The sequence below is a fragment of the Urocampus carinirostris genome, chromosome 17 (assembly GCF_059441175.1).
Source record: "Urocampus carinirostris isolate Australia breed hairy pipefish chromosome 17, RoL_Ucar_1.0, whole genome shotgun sequence".
NCBI lineage: Eukaryota > Metazoa > Chordata > Actinopteri > Syngnathiformes > Syngnathidae > Urocampus > Urocampus carinirostris.
In genome coordinates, this window is record NC_142365.1 from 514,602 (window position 1) to 535,365 (window position 20,764).

General features: G+C 39.4%; 1 protein-coding gene across 3 annotated transcripts; it reads right to left on the reverse strand.

Moving 5' to 3' along the window:
• Positions 1–5,363: 5,363 nt before the first annotated feature.
• On the reverse strand, positions 5,364–19,274 carry gnb2 (guanine nucleotide binding protein (G protein), beta polypeptide 2). Of its 3 annotated transcripts, none has more exons than XM_088320424.1 (10): positions 18,870–19,274; positions 14,369–14,451; positions 14,247–14,285; positions 14,050–14,156; positions 13,068–13,131; positions 12,806–12,968; positions 11,988–12,054; positions 10,646–10,847; positions 9,163–9,379; positions 5,364–6,255 (listed from the first exon to the last, which is right to left on the reverse strand). In XM_088320424.1, exons 2-10 carry the CDS (start codon positions 14,423–14,425, stop codon positions 6,149–6,151), a joined length of 1,023 nt encoding a protein of 340 aa, XP_088176550.1. In that variant the 5' UTR covers positions 14,426–14,451; positions 18,870–19,274; the 3' UTR covers positions 5,364–6,148. The 3 variants fall into 3 exon arrangements, with proteins under 3 accessions (XP_088176550.1, XP_088176548.1, XP_088176549.1); XM_088320422.1 differs by having other exon boundaries at positions 14,369–14,455; XM_088320423.1 differs by lacking the exon at positions 18,870–19,274 and adding an exon at positions 15,924–15,966.
• Between the last annotated feature and the right edge of the window lie 1,490 nt (positions 19,275–20,764).

Here is a 20,764-nt window from a genome sequence, read left to right on the forward strand (position 1 = left end):
CATTTCTCCCGTCTTATCTGCGTGGTAGAGCTTATAAGTGTATGATGAGGAAACTCGGGGTTCCCGCCGATCCTTCAAGTCTTAAAAGACATTCAATTCATTATTGTAAAAATAAGACCTTCAAAATGTGAACACACTTAGAGTACTTAGAATAGGCAAACTTACCTTCATATTTTGGATCATTTTGCAGACTTGAAGTACTTTTGCCAAATAATATTCAGTTAAAATATTATAAAAAAAAAAAATTAAAATATTTTGAATTGGCAAAATGTCCTTCCATGGTGGTTAAATTGTTAAGCGGAAAAAAAAACATTCAGAAATATAATCTGAAAATATAAAAACACGAGTTAAAATGATTAAAGCGATTTACTGATATTCAATACGTTTCAAAACAAATATAAAGAGTCCTGCTTAAAATTGGCAAATTACATAATATTGTAGATAACTTTGACTTGTATTATCTTTACAAAAATAAGTAAATGTAGAAAGTAGTTCAAATACATGTACAAATGAATTTAAGAACTATTCATTAAAGATATTTAAAATCACTGGAGAAAAATAAACTAATAAACGATTTTCCAGTATAAAATACTTTTAAAAATAAATTGTTAAATTATTGCTTGAAATGGTCAAATGACATAATATTGTCGATAATATTGCGAATATATGACATCATTTTTTGTTCTTTACAAAAACAATCCAAATACAAGAATAAATAACAATATTCAAATACACTACGTCAGAAATAGAATCTAAAAATGGAAGATATTAGGTAAAATGATCAAAACAATATGCCGATACAAAAAATTAAATTCAAAATGAATTTAAAGTATTGCTTAAAATGGCAAAATGACCTAATATTGTTTGATAATTTTGCGAATTTTAAGTCGTTTTTTCAACGAAAAACAAATCTGTTTTGAAATGGGCAAAATTGCTATCCGATGACTAACTGAAGGTGAAAAATATAGAATCTAAAAATCAAAAAACATCCAAACTGTATGAATATATCGCATAATATTCATACAGTGCTAATAAAAAAGCGAAAATGTGGAGAAAATACAGTAAAATGCGAGCTGGGTTTTAGGAGAGCTGGGTGCGTGTTTTTAGATGGCCACACGATGGCGGTACAATCCCTCTTGCATTGGGTTAAAGACTTAGCTCATTTTTATCCTTGATTAATGAATATACACGCAGACAAATATTTTTCTTTCTATTCGGTTAAGATACATTATTTACAAAACATTCACAATCATAGCAAAACTACATATTAGTCTCTCTTTTAAGCACTTCATTTGATATTTGCTTTTGTAGAATTACTGTAGTTGTAGTTCTTTTATACTTTTTAGTAGCATTACTGTAGTTTATCCATGGAGTACTTTTGCATTATTCCTGTAGTATTATTTTGGAAGTATAGTTTGATTTTATATTTGTAGTAGTTCTAAAGTATTTTTGTAGTAATACTGTAGTTTAGTTTTGTAGTATCTCTGCAGTGGTATCTTTGTAGTATTTCTGTAGTATTACTGTAGTTGTCATTTTTCGTTAGTAGATTTGGTATTATACTTTGTGTTGGTATTTTTGTAGTAGTCCTGAAGTATTTTGTAGTAATAATCTAGTTTGATTTTGAAGTATCTCTGGAGTAGTATTTTTGAGGTATTTCTGAAGTAGTACATTCGTATTATTACTGTAGTTGTAATGTTTCGTTAGTAGATTTGGTATTATACTTTTATTGTCTTGGTCATTTTGTAGTAGTTCTGAAGTATTTTTTGTAGTATTACTGTAGCGGCACTGAATTTAAAGCTGTTTTTGACGTTTTCATACTGGAATATTTTCCAAGTATCTTTGAAGACCAAACTTGCAAAAGGTACCAGACGAAACAGTTTTACTTCCATGTTGAAATCCAACCACCTTTAAGACATCATGGACAATTCGTGACCTCCACTTACACGGCATCATCTCCAAACAGAAGAGCAGCTTCTTGTTCCAGTCTTGTTCCACGGACAGACTGAGGAGATCATTTCTTCCTCGTGCCATGAGGCTCTTGAACTCCACCCGGGAGAGTAAAATCCTACATGAAACCCCACCCCCACATTTGCATATTACCTTCATTTATGACAGTGTAGCACTATGTAAATACTCTATATCAAGACATTATATTGGGTATTTTTGTATACGATATCTTTTATTTGATTATTTTATCTTTCAACAGAAGGATACTCGGAGAAAAAATTCCAAAAAAGACTCGTTCGCTGTCAGAGAGAGAGACGGCTATTTATTGTTCTGTACAATGGTACCACGGTGATATTCCCATCGCTCCGACGTTCACGCTCCTATCAACAATTCTTTTATTTTGAAATCCTCGACTGACTCGGCCTCTTTAGCTATATTCACTAGTCATAATCCTTAAAGTGTATCTGAGGCACAAGGGGAGAGAGAGAGCATGAAGAAATCAAGTGGAAATTGAAACCAACAAACAAATGCACTCGATATGGGGCATACAACTATATCAAAAAAGAGAAATTCTAAAACAAGATATATTATTGTTATTTTTTCCCTCCCGCCGATGGAGTCGGAGTCTTCTTAAGTGCATTTTGGATTTCCTTGTAAACAAAGACAAAATTGTCCATGGACTGACTTGTGTATGCGCGTGAGAGTGTTTTTTTTTCCCAAACAGTGGACCCCGGGATATGGCATAAACCCTTTCTGAGGAAATTGTTGTAAGGCGGAGAATTAGCCCCATGTACAGACATTAATTTGGGATATCAAATATGAATAACATATATTGTATCTATAATATACGTATATATGGTTAACAAATATACATGTAAAGGAAAAATGACTTTTCATTTACTATTGGTGTGACACGGTTTGAGCTGGTATAGTGGAGTTGGCGAGCGGATGCGGAGTGGTGATTAAAATGATGTGGATGTAATCGCCTCTTTATTCGTAATAATTGTCTGATGATTAATGGGTTACGGCCATATTCTTTATCGGGAATAACGATGCATGTGCCTAGTTCACAAACAATATTTCTATGTTTAGTATGTTTTTGCTTGCCCCTTTAGCATCACTGCAAGCCTTCACACAAAAAAACCTTATGATTACAGCACAAAAAATTCAATACTGTATCGTACTAACTTGAAAAATCTTTATAATGCGCACGAAATCCTAAAGAGAGAGAAAGGCATTGTGGGAAGGAGGTCAACCGATAGCGTATCGGCACCTTTCATAATACCGTGATGCAAACGAATGGCAGAGCAGCCGCCGACCGATAGCGGACATGCATCTTAGAGACGAAACTCGTCATAGCACCAATATTGCAATGATTACATTTTCTGAGTTTTTGTTGGGAGGGGAAAATGCTGTAACGAGGGGTCATCTTTCTCCACTTCATAACGTGAAAACATCAAGAGGAAGGGACGCTGTAACTTGGGGCTCTACTTTTGCAAGATTTTGGGCATGCAAAATAATTTCTTGTTGATGTTGTAGAGTGGGGAAAATACCTTAAGGAGGGGTCAAGACAATTGTCTTCCTCCACATTGACGTGAAAACATCTATAAAAAGCAACGCTGTATCTCGGGGGTCTATTTTTAAGCACGCAAAGTCATTCGTTGTTGATGTCATAAAAAGGGGAACATGCCTTAACGAGGGGTCAAAACAATCATCTTACTCCACGTTGTAATGTGAAAACATCAATAGTGTGGGATGCTGGAACCCGGGGGTCTACTTTTGCAAATTTTTTAGGCACCCAAAATCATTTGTTATTGATGTTGTATAGTGGGGGGAAAATACCATAAGGAGGGGTCAAGACAATCGTCTTACTCCACATGGTAACGTGAAAACATCTGTAAAAAGGGAGGTTGTAACCTGGGGTCTATTTTTAAGCACGCATTTGTTGTTGTCATACAGTGGGGGAAACGCCTTAACGAGGGGTCAAAACGATCGTCTTACTCTGCATGGTCTCGTGAGAACGTTAATAAGAAGGGATGCCGTAACCCGGGGCTTACTGTCCGAGAAATGTAGCCTTCCTTGTAGCCTCGCAGGCCACGCCCCTCCCAGGAAGGGAAGGGCCAAGCCACGCCCTTCACTTCCTGGGAGGGGCGTGGCTTGCCGGACGTGTGTTTGTTGACTTTGTTTTTGACGTGGTGCGTACGTATGGACGACCGATTCCGACATATGCGCAAAGAAATGTAGCCGCAGAAAGCCACAAATATACGCTAAATAAATCAACACATAACATACTGTAGGAAGATTCTGTTTTGAGTTTCAGAAACTTGTATTTTTTTTTTTTTCTCGATATTTAATGGTGTGTACGCACCCCTAATCCTGTCTCACTTTTTCCCAGTGGGTATTTTGTCGTGTATTTTACTGCGTATATTGTATTTTACTTGTTCATCTTCATCGTGTAGTTTGCCATGTACTTTTTATTGTTTTTGTGTATTTGTCATTTATTTTGTCATGTATTTTGCAGTTTGTCACGTACTTAGCCGTGATTTTTAGTCTTGCATTTTTTAGTGTATTTTTCTTTGAATGTTGTCATTCATTTTGTCCGTTATTTGGTTGGTAGTTCTTCGTGTATTTTGTCTCGTACTTTTTATTGTTTTTGTGTATTTTTATCGTGTAATTTGGGATTTGTCATGTTTTTGGTGTAGGTTGTCATGTATTTTACTCCGTATATTGTATTTTACTTTTTCATCATCATAGTGTAGTTCGTCATGTATTTTATTGTGTATTTTGCCATGTAGTTTTTATTGTTTTTGTATATTTTTGTCATTAGTCATGTATTTTGTAGTTTGTCATGTATTTTATCGTGTATTTCACCATGTACTTTTTATTGTTTTTGTGTATTTTTGTCATGTATTTTGTAGTTTTTCATGTACTTAGCCATTGCATTTTTTGGAGTATTTTTCTTTGTATGTTGTAATTCATTTTGTCAGTTATTTGGTTGGTATTTTGTCTTGTACTGTCATGTATTTTGTTTTGTGCTTTGTCATGTATTTTGTGATTTAATTTGTCATGTTTTTAGTGTAGGTTGTCGTGTATTTTGTCATGTATTCTATTGTGTTTATTGTATTTTACTTTTTAATCTTTATAGTGTAATTTGTCATGTATTTTATCATGTATTTTGCAGTGTATTTTCTATTGTTTTTGTGTATTTCTGTCATTATTTTGTCATGTATTTTTCAGTTTGTCATGTACTTAGCCGTGATTTTGTGTATTTTTCTTTGCATGTTGTCAGTTATTTGGTTGGTATTTTGTTTTGTACATTGTCATGTATTTTATCGTGTATTTAGTGATTCAATTTGTCATGTTTTTGGTGTAGGTTGTCATCTAGGTTTTCGTGTATTTTGTTGTGTCTTTTGTCCTGTAATTTGTTATATATTTTGTCATGTATTTCATAGTGTATTTTTATTTATGATGTCATGTATTTTGAGGTGTATTTTGGCGTGTAGTTTGTACTTAGCCGTGATATTTGTCTTGTATTTTGTTGTAGATGTTGTCATGTATTGTACTGTGCGTGTGATTTACTTTGTCATGTTTTTTGTGTAGTTTGTTGTGTATTTGTCACGTACTTTTTCATGTATTTTGTTGCGTATTTTTTAGTGTTGTTTGTCACGTACTGAGCCATGACATTTGTCTTGTAGTTTGTTGTGTATTTTTCTTTGTCTTTTGTTACTTATTTTGTCGTTTCATGTTTTATGGATGCGGTCGTGTATTCATTTCATTTTCTTTGTATTGTATTTTGTCTCGTACTTTGTCATGTCTTTCGACGTGTATTTTGTCATGTACAGTATTCTGTGAGAACACAATTGTATTCAAATGAGAGGGTTGCTAAAACCGGCTGAGATTTTCATCCACGGACGATAAGATAAATGCAATAAATAAAATTCATAAAAACGCATCTTATTTGTTTGTTTACTCATTATTATGTGTATTACGTGATTTATGTATCCGTCCATTTAGTCATATCGCATGTACTTCTGGGTATATACATTTGTTTCCACATATAGCAAAATCGGTCTTTTATACGTGCGTGTGTTTGAGTGTAACCTTTGCACTCGGCAGGTTCCACGCGTGATTTGTGTAACTATCTCTTGGTACTATGTCTTATGTACACCGCTTGTGTTTGTGGAGCACCCGTGTGTTGGTTTTAGTTCCAGATCTTGAGGAAACTGTCCCAGGATCCGGTGGACACGGCCATGCCGTCATCCGTCACGCCCAAGCAGCTCACACGATTGTCATGGCCGGCCAGAACTCCTGCACAAAAGACCGTTTGTCAGCGCTCCGCGGTTGGTTTTTTTTTGCTCTCTCGATCGAAAGGGATACTCAAATTCTAAAACGTACCAAATGTGAGAAAAAAGTACATGTTTTTTTGCATAATATCTAAATATGTATGTCGACGGTATATTCCGATTATTTTCCGGGATAATGCGTTTCGAAGACAGTCCGTCCCTTTGACTTCCTGAGCTCGACGTCATGCGAAGAACACCGACACTCTAGCGAGCCTGTTCGTCGAAAAGATTTTGAGGGTTTTCGTGGAGAATGCCTGGGCCTTGTGTCGCAGGTGGTTGCAGCAACCGTACGACATATAGCGAGCAGCCAAAATGGGGCCGACTAACAATATTAACACACAGAGAGCTAACAGGGGCTTACCCAGCCGGGACATGGCAGGCTAGCCGGCTGCTAAAAATGGCTAACCGATAGACGGAAAAACAGGAGGCTGGCTGACCAAAATCATGCAGTAAGCAGCTAGGATAACCTGGAGCCAACAACAGCAAAAAAACGATTACGTCAAGAAACACAAAACCAGCCATAAATGTACCAAATGATCACGGTTTGCTAGCCAGAAACTATAGAGGGCGAAACGGGACCGATCAGCGGAAAAAACAGGAGGCTGGCTGACCAAATTCATGCAGTAAGCAGCCACGTTAACCTGAAGCCAACAACCAAAAACGATTACGTCAAGAAACGTGAAACCAGCCGTCAATACACAAAATTATCACGGCAGGCTAGCCGGATACTATAGAGGGTGAACCGGGACCGATCAGCAGGAGATTGGCGGACAAAAATCATGCAGTAAGCAGCCAGTATAACCTGGAGCCAACAAAATAAAAAATGATTACAGCCGGCTTGCCACCTGCTGAAGGGGATAGCCCGGAAGCCTTCACGAGCCCATACGCTAACGGGGGAGCAATCTGTACAATACTATATCAAATTGCAAGGCACCAGGCGAAAAACACTAAAGTAAAAGTCACAATCACATACCTAAAAGGAAGCAAAGGCAAAAAAGGGACGCACCCTGTACACAACGGCAGGTAAACTTACCCTTTGTCGATCAACTCGGACAAGAGAGTCCGAAGCCCTTCGGCGACACGGTAAGCAAAGTTCCGACTTCTCTAAGCAGAAACGAGCGCTATGCAATCGCTAATGACAACAATCGCCCACCATTCTTTTGAGTTTTCATCCGTTGACGTCATAGCTCTACAGGATACGACCCACATCGGTCAACTTTAAGACTAAGTTTCTCGAGTCCCGTGGAAGATTTGGAACATCTCTGCGTGATTGTGGGGAGGAACACGAAACGTTCTGTGCCTAATTGAAAAAAATAATTGGTCTTTTGTAATCCCCTTAAAGCGCACACGGAACACAGACGGCCTTGTCTCGGAATATGACACCAAAAATATAACGCGTGCCGATAAAAGACTGCACTGTTTTGATGTCCCGTCATTTTGCCCGAAATAATACAAGTAAACAAGTCTGTGGCTCGGATCGGAATTCTAAATTTGTTACGTATTCTTTATTGGGCCGGGACATACTTTTGTCATTCGATCCGTTTCAAGGCACATTGCATGTAGCAAATGGTCATAATATTGAAATGTATTACATAAAAAGTGGTACGTTTGAATTTATGTAAACATTTCCAAATGAAACGTTTAGATATATTTATTATGCTATATTAAATACAGTGTGTATTGTTTAAACCACTAGATGTCGCAGTGTGGTGCACTGCAACCAAAATCAGGATCAAAAAAAGCACAAGGAAGGCTACAAAGTACGGAGACTAAGTGACCAAATCTCACCATTTTACTTCACATTTTGACATTTTACCACGAGGAGGCCCTAAATAATACACACCAAGATGAATAATTTAGCTCTTTAGCTCTTTGTAAATATTTTTAACCCATGTATATTGTATATTTTTGGACTGTGGACTTTAATGAAGGACATTTAGTTTCAATCACGGCATTTGAAGTCGGGTTTGGGTTAATCTTGTGTTTGTGTTACATGTTTAAAAGTGGGCACATGCGGCTTATATACAGGTGCGGCTTGTGTATGTACAAAATCGGTTTTCCTCTCAAAATGTGGTGGGTGCGGCTTATAATCAGGTGCGCTCTATAGTCCTGAATTTACGGTACTTGGCCAGTCAAATATTCAATTTGAGTTGTTTTCTTTCCAGCATTACTCCCCCTATTAAAACTTATATTCTAAGAATCATAAACGTTTCATTTTTTTACCCTGATGTGAAGTGTGCCCTGCAAACCCCAGCGTTTTGGATGAGTGCCTCGGTCCAATCTTTTCACATTAATGCATTAACTTCGACTCTCTTCTTTTTCTTTAATCAGGAGGGCCCGCTGTAATTTTGTAAAACTTTTCGATCAGTAACGTTTTTGCTCCGATTCTGGCACCCAAACACACAACATGGTTGTCATCATAGCAGATATGACAACGTTCTTTTCTTGTCTTCTAACCAGCGCAAGTATTACTTTGCCTCCAGCTTCGAATGTGACGTCACGTGTGACATAGGCAGGGTTGGGTAGGGTTACTTTAACTGGATTACTTTCAATGACTTTTGGATGACTCCAATACCAAATATGCTCATAAAAGACAAAAGAAACTCAATATACATTCGAAGCTGGAGGCAAAGTAATACTTGCGCTGGTTAGAAGACAAAGGAAAAGAACGTTGTCATATCTGCTATGATGACAACCATGTTGTGTGTTTGGGTGCCAGAATCGGAGCAAAAACGTTACCGATCGAAAATTGAAGTTTTACAAAGTCTATCAAAGGGTCTATATTGTCTCCCGATCGTGCGTATGGAAAAAGGGACGATACGGTTAGGGCCTGCCGCGGCGATCCCCGATAGCGCGTGGCGAGGCGGCCTACCCGCTCGGTCTCCCTTCATGGCGTCCCAGATGTTGCAGTTGAAGTCATCGTATCCGGCCAGCAAAAGTCGTCCCGAGCGAGAGAAAGCCACGGAAGTGATGCCGCAGATGATGTTGTCGTGGCAATAGAGGCTGAGCTCTTGGTCGGCGCGCAGGTCAAAGAGCCTGCAGGTGGCGTCGTCCGAGCCGGTGGCGAAAGCGCTGCCGTTCGGGAAGAACTGTGGAAAAAGCGCGGAAGGGAGGTTAGCCGTGACGGGTGTAGCTATAAACCGACGAATACATTCGTGCAGAGAAATGTATAGAAACGAACCTCAATATAGCGCATAATATTCACATACGGTGCCGTGAAAAAGTATTTCTGTGGTTTTTGCATATTTATCACTCACATAGGTTTCAGATCATGAAACCAATCTTAGTATCACACAACACTGTATTTTGTCGTGTATTGTGTATTTTCTTTTGTTATGTATTTTGTCCTTTTTTGTGTCCTGTAATGTGTATTTTGTCATTTCTTTTGTTGTGTATTTTTTTATGTATTTTCTCATTTATTGTAGCGTGTATTTTGTCATGTAGTTCGTTGTGTATTTTGGTCTGTATTCTGTTATGTGTTCTGGCGTGTATTTTGCTGGGTATTTTGTCATGTATTTTGTCATTTATTTTGTCATTTAATGTAACATGTATTGTGTCGTGTTTTTTTTGTCTGTATTTTGTCGTGTATTTGGTTTGTATTTTGTGATGTATTCTGTGACGTATTTTTTCATGTATTTTGTTATGTATTTAGACGTTTTTTTCGTTCATTTTGTCCTGTACTTTTGCGTGTACTTTGTCGTGTATTTTGTTTGTATGTTGTCATGTATTCTGTGATGTATTTCTTCAAGTATTTAGTCATGTATTTTGTCGTAAATTTTGTCGTGTATTTCGGTATTTTTTCGTCATTTATTTTTTTCATTTACTTTGTCTAATACTTTTGCCTGTACTTTGTCATGTATTTTGTGATGTATTTCTTCAAGTATTTCGTCATGTATTTTGGCTGTATTTTGTCGTGTATTTGTTTATTATTTTGTCGTGTATTTTGGTATTTTTTCGTCATTTCTTTTTTTTCATTTACTTTGTCTTGTACTTCTGCTTGTATTTTGTGACAAATCTTATTCAAATGAGGGGGCGGGTCAAACTGATTCATCTTTTCACCTCATCAGCTATCGGTGAAAAGAAATAACGACATACAAAAACAAAATAAGTCACGGAACAAATACTGTGAAAATGACTCGACAATAGAAATAATCAAATGCTTAAATAAATAGATGTATTGCATTAATATCATCATATATTTAGGTATTACCTGATATCTTTATGCGTTCATTCATTTAGATGGCCTATCTCTGTCGTATTTATCGCTACATTTATTCTCCTCCGTGTCGACATTAGGGTCGATATTTTCTCGACTCGTCGAATTTGAGGTTTCTGTTTGAGTCGGGTTGACTCACACAGATGGCGTTGATGTCGGACTCGTGGCCGGTGAAGGTCTGCCGGCACATGCTGTCTCGGATGTCCCAAAGTTTGACGGAAGCGTCGCACGCTCCCGAGACAAAAGTGCGCAAGTCGGGTGCCAGGGACAAGCTCATCACGTCCCCCGTGTGGCCCGAAAACACCGTGGTCTGCTGGCTGGTCTCGATGTCCCACAGAGCGCTATATTAATCGTGGAAATGCATTCAATGTTATTAGCTTTAAAAAAAAAAAAAACAGTACCCGCAAGTACTATTTTCAGCACTTGGGTCTAGAGAAAAAGGGCTGGTGTGAACGTTTTGGCTTTGGTCTTAGTATAAAAGTGATAGTCAGCCACTTGACAGTGCATTCTAAAAACCATACAGCAGGGGTCGGATACGGCTCTTTTCACGAGTGTATTTAGTTCTTGCTCACAATTTCTCTTTGTGTCATTCCAATTTTTACATCTGCAAAGCCGATTGTAGAGTATGCAAAGCCAAAGCAGACCTGACATCCGGCACAGTTTTAGCGACAGTTTATAGTCTGGGTGTCACACCAACAGACCCCGTTTTGGCTGTGCTTCGCCATGAATCCTTTATTTGGAATCTCGTTCAACAAAATGTTCACTGTTAAGACGCACTATGCTGAAAACCCACAAAACAAACTGTAAACAACCCCCAAAACTCCAGCAAAGCACACAGAGCAGTTCAATTGGGTGAGCAGATCTCTGCTCACACAGTAAACACACTCCAAGAAATCCAAAATGTTGGTATCCTCATTTGCAGTATATAGGGATAGTTTTACAAAATACTTTTACTCGCACCTTGTTTTGAAGTTATTATTTCAAGGGGGAAAAAAATGACGGTCAAAATGAGCCTCAACACTCTCAAGTAACTGCGGGAAGGAGACACATTTTAAATATTAATATTAATATTATTAATGGCATTATTATCACTTAATAGATTTTATTAATTCTATTAATGTTAATAAGCTTTTGAATTAGCTTTTGTCTGGAGAACAGGTTTGGTGTTTTTGTTCAATTTTGTCTTAAAATATATGGTGAGGCTCTCTCAAAGACAAAAATCGAGATCATTTGCTATTATGGCCCTTCGGGTCAAAATGGTTTCCGAGTGCTATACAGCCTTGTTCAGTACCTCGCATTGCCCAGAATATTCTGTTTCTTGTAGTAAAAGCCTCAACCCAACTGCTCAACTTTCCCAACCCACATCTTGGAATAAAACATAACAAATACAAAAAAGCAAGAATATAAATGAGAACAAATTCAAACTGAAAAATATATATATCTTTTGATTTATTTAACTATAAACACCTAACGAAACTCACCAAGTAGTGTCACCCGAACTCGTGATGATTTGATTGTCGTCGATAAATCGGCAGCATGACAGGTAACCTGAAAAAAGCAGAAGAGTGATGTTAGCACATTGTTTTTTTAGTCAGTCCAAAAATTGATATAAATAATATTAATATTTTAGCGTTTTTCGTTAACTTATCCTGTCCGTAATCAAGGAAAACAGAGTTTTACAAATGCTATCATTTTTTGGGGTGCTTGGCTTAAAATTGGGGGTGCTATGGCACGCCCAAAAACAGGCTGGTCACGCCAATGTACATCGGTAAATCTGTTTTTATCCATATCAGAATCTTTATTTCATTTTCCTTTGAATTCAAATGTTCAATTGTTTTCTGATAACTTAAACTTCTTCCCGGCGCACGGCAGCCGAGTGGTTAGCGCTTCCGTGGCGCAGTTCTGAGATCATGGGTTTAAATCCTGCTACCAGCCTTTCTGTGCGGGGTTTGCATGTTCTCCCCGTGCCTGCGTGGATTTCCTCCAGGCATTCCGGTTTCCTCCCACATTCCAGAAACACGCATGTCGGCTTAACTGTCCAAATTGTCCCGAGGTGTGAATGAGCCAGTGAATAGTATGGCAAACAGTTGAGGGTGTTCCCCGCCCACTGCCCGAGGACAGCTGGGATGGGCTCCAGCCCCCCCGTGACCCTACTGGGGATAAGAGGTGCAGATAATGGATGATTGGATGAATTTCTTCCCGATAAAAATGCCTCCTAAGAGCTGGCTGCTGCTCTATGGCTAAGTGGGCCGTATTTGGGTAGAACCCTCGTGGGCTGCAAAATAGGGGTCCAGGTCACCTGTATGCCCCGGCAGCTCCCGACTGATCCTGACGTTCCCCTCGCGCGTTTTCAGGCAGTAGATGGAGCAAATGTTATCCAGGCCTCCGCACGCCACGTAGTTTCCGGACGGTGCGTAGGCGCAAGTCATCACCCAGGAGGAGCGCAAGGGGATGGCGTGGATCTAGAACACAAACGCAAAAGAATAGGGAAAGGCGTGGTGCGATTTCGGAGATCAACTCTCAAACGTTCCGAACGTAAGAGGTTTGCGAAAGACGTGTACCTTGTTAGTGGTGTAGCTGTCCCACACGATCAGTTTGCCATCTTGAGAGGCGCTAACAAGAAGCCTGAGGAGAGGCACATTACATCAGCCCATGAGCGTAACTAGCATGTTTTGGGGGGTGCTCAAGCAACCCGGAATCCATCCCAAGCACCCCCAAATGTGATAGCATTTTCAAAACTCCCTTATACTTAATAAAGAACGGGACAGGCTTGTTTATGGTGAGAAATGCTACATAAAAGTTAAAAACAAAAAACTAAATTGTCAGTGACCCAACGTCAGAAATACTCCACTGCAGGGGCGTGACAGGCGGGGGGCTGTGTTAGTGCCCACCCATGTACATGCTCTCCCCACACAAAGAAAACTTGCTGTAAAACATTAAAGTAAAAGAAAGAAAAAAATATTAAAGCAAGAAAAAGGAAGTGAGAAGCTAGGAGGGAAGGAAACAAAGGTGTAGAAGAAAAAAGGGAAAATAGAAAAAAAAAAGAAAAAAGCTAGAAAAAGAGAAAGCTTGGAAGAGAAAGAAAAGAAGGAAAAAACAAACGAACAAAGGAGAGAAAAAAAAAGAAAAAATGATAAAGCAAGAAAAAAATCTAAAAAAAGAAAACAAAAGAGAAAAAAGAGGAAGAAAGCAGGCAGGAAAAAAATTATAAAAGACGGTATAAGCAAGAAAAAAAATCCTTACAAATATATATAAAAAAGAAATATGAATTAATTTTCATATTGCAAGGTTGATATTATAGCCTCAGGATGTAGTTTCCTTCCAGTCCTGTGAGAGGCGATATTGTGGATTTTGCTGTTGATGCCAACTTTACTTGGCATTCCGTTTATGCTCCAATTCAACAAAGAAAAAAAATGTTGATCCACTCCAAAGTTTAGAAAAGAATCATGGCAACGTTTAAAATTTGTTTTGCAAAGATTTGGCCGTCCCACGGTGCAAAATACAACAGCGCCACCGACTTGGAAAACCTTGGCGGCACCTGACCTGGAATCAGAACCCCAGTGCATGGCGTAGATCTTTGCCAAATGGCCTCGGAGGGTGCGTCTCGTCCGCATCTGTATCCGCCCCACCGGGTCCAGACCTGCAGTTATCTACCGGTACGTTTGCAAAACAGAAGCACAAGATCTCTCTTAGTACATTTATCCTTCTGCCGAGTTTGCAAATTCCGGTCGCGGTCTCACCTGTGTCAAGGTGGAATCGCCGCATGCTTTCCTGGCGTCCTGCAAAAAACAACAAGAAATGAACTTTTGGAAAGGGGGGGAGGAGAAAAATCAGGCGGGCGGTAGCAAAATAGAAACCGCACTCGTATTTGGTTCCTCAGCTGCTCGGCCTCTTGGCGGAGCTGCTCCAGCTCGCTCATCTTGCAATTAGTGGTGGGCGCCGCCTCTGCCTTGGGAAAAAGACAGAATTCCATCAAATCTTGCTCTGCTCTTTAGCCCGACTGTACAAAAAAAGCAGTGGTTAGCGCGTGTGTGGCGCAGTTCTGAGGTCATGAGATCGAACCTCCTGTGTGGAGTTTGCATGTTCTCCCCGTGTTTGCGTGGGTTTCCTCCCACATTCCAAAGACATGCATGTCAGGTTGATTGGCCTAACAAAAATCATCCTTACGTTTTGAATGAGCGAGTGAATTGTCTTTCCCTGTGTGCCCTGTGATTGGCTGGCAACCAGTTGAGGATGTCCCCTGCCTACTGCCCGAAGATAGCTGGGATGGGCTCCAGCGCCCCCGCGACCCTAATGAGGATAAGCGATGCAGATGGACGGATGGATAGAAAAAAAATACCGCTGGGTCTAAAATACAGTATAATTGAGCTTGGGTCGAGCGTCGATTGGGTGTATTTAACACAACTTCTTCGGTGTTTTGACTAACAACCATTTACTCCCCACCAAATTGGTCATTTTGTTTTAAACACTCGTCAAAAATTGAATTGTTTTGTTAAGAAATGGAATGTTTTACATTACAACTTAACAAGGTTGTTTAATTAAAAAAGAAGATATTTCTTTTGTTTCAAAGGCCAAAGCTCATTTCAAACCAATTTGGGTTATTAGAGTTTTTTACAATCTTTCAGATTTAATTTCCCCCTATGTTCTGCTCTGAAGACACTGGTTTAATAATGAGCCCAGGAGCCAAGAAGAAATCTACACGTTCGAAAGCGTTCTCTATTAGGGCCCTGTGGAAATCCCCTCATATTTATGGCAGCACGGCGGCGCAGTGGTTAGCGCGTTTGCGGCACAGTTCTAAGGTCTCAGGAACCTCCTGTGTGGGTTCAAATCCAGCTAGCGGACTTCCTGTGCGGAGTTTGTATGTTCTCCCCGTGCTTGCGTGGGTTTCCTCCGGGCACTCCGGTTTCCTCCCTCATTCCAAAGACATGCATTTTAGGTGGATTGGCCGATCCAAATTATGTATGTATATATTGTTTTTCCCCTGCCGTTTAAATAATGAATAGAATGTTGGTTTATTCATTTATAATTCTCAGACACAAACCACACAAAACGTCACTGATTTTGACTAGATCTCGAATGTTTTTGTACTCAATTTTAGGGGGCAATTATCCATGGCGTGTTTAAGAAGACAAAGCCGCAATTACTCTTCACGTTTGAGGTCATTTATCAATTTGCTTATTTCTCGTACTGTTTATGGATTCCAGTACTTAACGAACTATTCTTTACTTCCTTGTTGTCATTGATTGTATGTGATGTAAATGAAAACCGAATCAAGTTTGTATAATGTCTATATTGTATAAACATTCCCGCTAATAGATATGATTAACATTTTCGAAACAGTACCCTTAAAGTGGAATATAACACAAAGATAACAATGTAGTGTAATTAGAATATGAGTTCAGGAGCAAAATCCTCACGTTTTAGTCTTCACCAAGGCGGCCATTTTGAGAGTTAGCACTATGGGATGATGTTGCTCAGGGTTCACCTGACAACCAATCACTGTTTAGCTGCTTTCTGAAGCAGAGCCCTGATTGGTCATCATCTCAAGCCTGCGTGTTTGACAATATTTGAATGAAAACTTTATTCGAAAGTTAAAGACAATATTTACATAGGTAAAGACAAAAACAGGTGTATTTTGCTTCTTAACTCATATGCTATGAATACAAATTGAATTTCGACTAAACATAATCGTATTATTATCTGGATAAATTCTAGTTCTTTATCACAAAACGTTCTCCTCTTTGTTTTCAAAACGTATATGAAATTGTAAAATGGCCGCTGGAGGGCAGCCGATAATGGGATTATCAACATCATGGGGTCCATTGAGAATTTTAAAACAGTTATTTACTATCAATAATTGGATTTTCTGCGCATTCAAATGTATAAATCTGAAAAATATTTGAACTAAAACGCCAGTACCATTACCCATGAAACAGATGACGCGGAGCTGCGTGGGAAAAATGCTACATTTTAATCATCATGGCTCAATCTGAGGATATCTGATGCTAGTGTGTAGCTAGCTTTGGGACTTTTGTCATGGCTCTTTACAATTAAAGGATAAAGTTGTACTATTGTATAGCGAGTATTAATGAATTTAGACTTTAGGTTTGTCTACAAGAACTAACTTGTATATTATATATAATAGAATATAATATTGCCTATCCATTCTAACGTCATTTTTAAATTTATTTTCTCTTTTAATTCTGTTATAACATGTTTATCCTAGAGTGCCACTTTTAATCTCGAAATTTTAAATGAAATTAGAAATATATTAAAAGGTTATATTTAAAGTTCTTTCTTATTTAACTTCACAATCTTAGGACTTTCTTCTCCAAATATCGCTGAATTTTCACATTAGGACTACAATAAGTACGTAATATATTACTGTGGTGATCACTTGGAGTGTGAGGCTCGCAATTCTTCTGCCAATTGGCAGGGGGCAATAGTGAGACCAAAAATTCTAATCATGACATGGACCCAGTATTTTTTTCCTGATCGCATGGACTTTTGTCATGACGGATGATGAATGAATCTATGTGTCACGATTGCCATGGCGCCCAGTTGGCCCCGCCCATGTTGACAGATTGTCTTTCCGTCTATTTAAGATCAGTGTTCTCATTTTTCCTCTGTCAGTCCGTCAACAAACTTCTGCCCCGCACGACGTGGGTTTCGACTCGGTCCTGTTCCTGTTGGTATTTCCCGTCCGGTATTATTCACGTTTATTTTTGTCATGTTTAATTTCGATTTCCAGTTTCGTTCTGTCTATTTTTGTCCTGTTTATTTTTCTATCCAGTTTTCGGTCCCGTATAGTTTGTCTTGTTTATTTTCGATATCCTGTTTTGTATCAATCCTGTCAGTCCCGTCCTGTCCGGTATCGACCCCATCTATCCGATATCTACTCAGGCAATTGGTATCGATCTCGTCAGCCTCTGGCTTCCTCTCATTTCACGCCAGACTGCTGCCTAACGTGCACGACTCCCGATTTCCCGTAAAACAAAAGGCTTGTGTGAGAAACGTCACGCTATTGGGTCCTGATCTTGTTCCGGTACATAACAGATGTTTTTGTCGAGGTATTCCTCATTGACTTCTGCTGCCTTATCATTAAGTGTAAATGGCTGTCTCATTCGTGCTGGATACGAGTCAAAATTCTTTGCAAGCTTATCTAATAGAAAGGAAATTGTTTGTTTCGTTTCCATGGGTACAGAAATCTCACCGATTCCTGACACATCTTAGATCTTTCACAATTGTCAAGAAGGGGAAAATCTGTCCGATATCTTTTCGGACAGTTGGTATCGATCTCCTCGGTCTCTGGCTTCCTATCATTTCACGTCAGACTGTTCTTAACGTGCATGACTCCCCATTTCCCGTAAAATAAAAGGCTTGTGTGAGAAACGTCACGCGTTTGGGTCCTGATCCTGTTCTGCTTCATGACACTAGGCTACAGTTTACATCATGCTTTCTTGCTCTGCCAATCAAACGATTTTTATTATTTGTAAAGATGACGGTGGCTCACCAGCCATTCACCTCAATAAGCGTCCCTGATGTACACTATGTAGTAATCAATGCCAATAAAGACGATTCTATTCTATTCTAATCTAGTGTATGCTGAGTGGTTCATCTAAAGATGACTCTCCTGACCCCTCACCGGGGGAAGGGGCATGAGATTAAAAGCAAACTGCCTCAATCAATCCACGCTTCTTTAATCTCCGACGACGAGTGAGAATAAACCCTCTAATCTGTTTACAGCGGCATCATCATCCGAATCCCGGTGGCACCACCTAGAAGCGGATGCAGGGGGGGGGGGGGGGGGGTAAAAGACCACTCCCAGGAAAGCCGAAGGGACCTGTTACTTTCGTGAGGCCGAGCGGTCACCGCTGGGCTCCGGGCCAGCCGGGGTCACTGCGAGAAGGGTGAAGCGGTCCGCGCCTTTTACGCAAAAGGAACCGGGGAGCGAGCGAGAGGGGTCGCTCAACCACACTCCACACTTCTTGTGTAATTGAATTAGAATTTCATTTTTCCGTTTTTTTTCTTCCTTTACACTCGAGATCACCCCTTTTTGGAGGGGTTTGAGCTCAAACGCCCGCTGCCCCACCCCTTCGTCTCGCAAACATCTGCAACTGGAGGAGGGAGCACGGCAGACACGAAGACCGTCATGTCAGGGCCTCAAATCCACAAAACGCGATAACGCACAAACGCCACGGGGAGGACGGGCCCCACGCTTCATTCAAAATGGACAACGGGCCCGCGGAGGCAATCGTAGCAACAAGACGGCCATCGCCATCCTCCAGCTCATCCTCATCATCCTCACTCAGCCATTTTACACATCGAAAACTGGCCCATTGACTTTCACGATGGGTGGCTACCTGTTAATTCCACCGAAGAGGGTCGCGGGGAAGGGGGAGAGGGGAAAAGAAGATCGACTCCCCGGGATGAAGAAAGAAATAAAAAGGAAATCCTCTGTAATGGATCTTAAAATAAGAAAATACGCCGAGAAGATGCACACGAAGAGGCGTCAGTGGGCAGGCGCACGGAGGAGGAAGAGAAGACACTCATTTCCACGCAAGGGAAAAAAAAAAGAAGAAAAGAAAAAAAATCCACAGCTGCTGCGTCGCGTGATTTTTTCTCCTCCTTTTCACGCCGAAGGAGTCCACGACGACATGACGGTTGAAGATGAGGTCCAAGCGATCGTCAAATAGCGCTCTTCTCCGTGTTTTTGACTGGGATTTTGCAGTTCGTGACGTGATGTTGATTTCCTTCCTCTCTCGATGGTTTCCTCCTCCTCCTCCTCTTTACCCCATCCGCCCTCCTCCTTCTTCATCATCGCTCGCCCAGAGGAAAAAAAAACTCTCTTCTAATGAGATTTGCCTTCTTCTTATTATCCTCTTGTGGAAAAAAGGAGCGCGTTGTTTATTTCATATTTGTTTCCTCATTTCGAGGAATTCCAGGGAAAACAGTCAGATACACGTTATTATTATCGTTTTTTTTCCCACAGAAATTTAGCCAACAAGTGGAGGGGGGAAGCTTTGGGGAAAGGGGCAACAATTTTTCATATTTTTTCCTTCCTTTTTCACGTTTTTTTATACATATTTCCTCTTTTTTTTTCTTCTGTTTCTGGTTTTCCTAGCTTTTTACTTGTTCTCTCGCTTTGTTTTTTTTCCATTCTCTATTTTATTTGTTGTTTTAGTTTTTCTTTGTTTCTTTTTTTCCTAGCTTTTTACTTCTTTTTTATTCTCTCTTTTGTTTTTTATTCTCTCTTTTCCTTTTTTTGTTTTAATCTTTCCTTTTTCTTTTTCAAGCTTTTTACTTCTTGTTCTCTCGCTTTTGTTTTTTCATTCTCTATTTTCATTTTTTTGTTTTAGTTTTTCTAAATTTCTTTCTTTTTAGCTTTTTTCTTCTTTTTGTCTTGATTTTGTTTTTTCATTCTCTATTTTATTTTTTTGTCTTAATCTTTCTTTTTCAAGCTTTTTAATTATTTTTCTCTCGCTTGTTTTTTTTCATTCTCTATTTTCATGTTTTTGTTTTTGTTTTTCTATATATCTTTCTTTTTTAGCTTTCTACTTTTTTTCTCTTCTTTTGTTTATTCATTCTAAATTTTCACGAAAATTCCCATCACTACAACAGATGCACGCCCCCCCCCCCCCCCCTGCGGCCCCCCTGGGAACAGCCCTGTCGTGTAGTCTTCTCATTTGGACGATGACGTCACCAAACTCTGCATAACAATGGCATGCCGTTCCATCAGGCTTCATTTGAGGTTTTGTCATCTGACAGAGTCCAACCGGGTCTTGCCTGGAACCAGAACTGTTCTCTCTTTCCTTATTACTACAAAAATATGCATATAAAACTAATATTACATTAAAAATATATTTGTTTCCTCTTTTAAACATGTGTTAACAATTCCCAACTGAGTTCCAAGAGCCTTTATGTTTAATTTCCACTGCGCCTTATCTGCTTGTATCTTACTGTTATCAGAGCTGTTCGGGGCGTAACACATTAGGTTTGAGGAATGCGGACTGGGGGGAGTGTTGGAGATTGATGTCACGCTAGGTTTTTATTTTATTCTTCTTTGTCAGTGTAGCATGAAAATAGTGAAAAGTAAGAAAAGACCCAAACACCAACTCACTATTTATTTATTTTTTTTAAATCTGGGAGTTTTTCCCTTCTTACCAAAATATTATTGGTGTCCCTTTAATAAAATAAAAAGAAAAGAACAGCAGCCTATAGATAATATACCTCAAATGAGATACCATAATTGATTTCC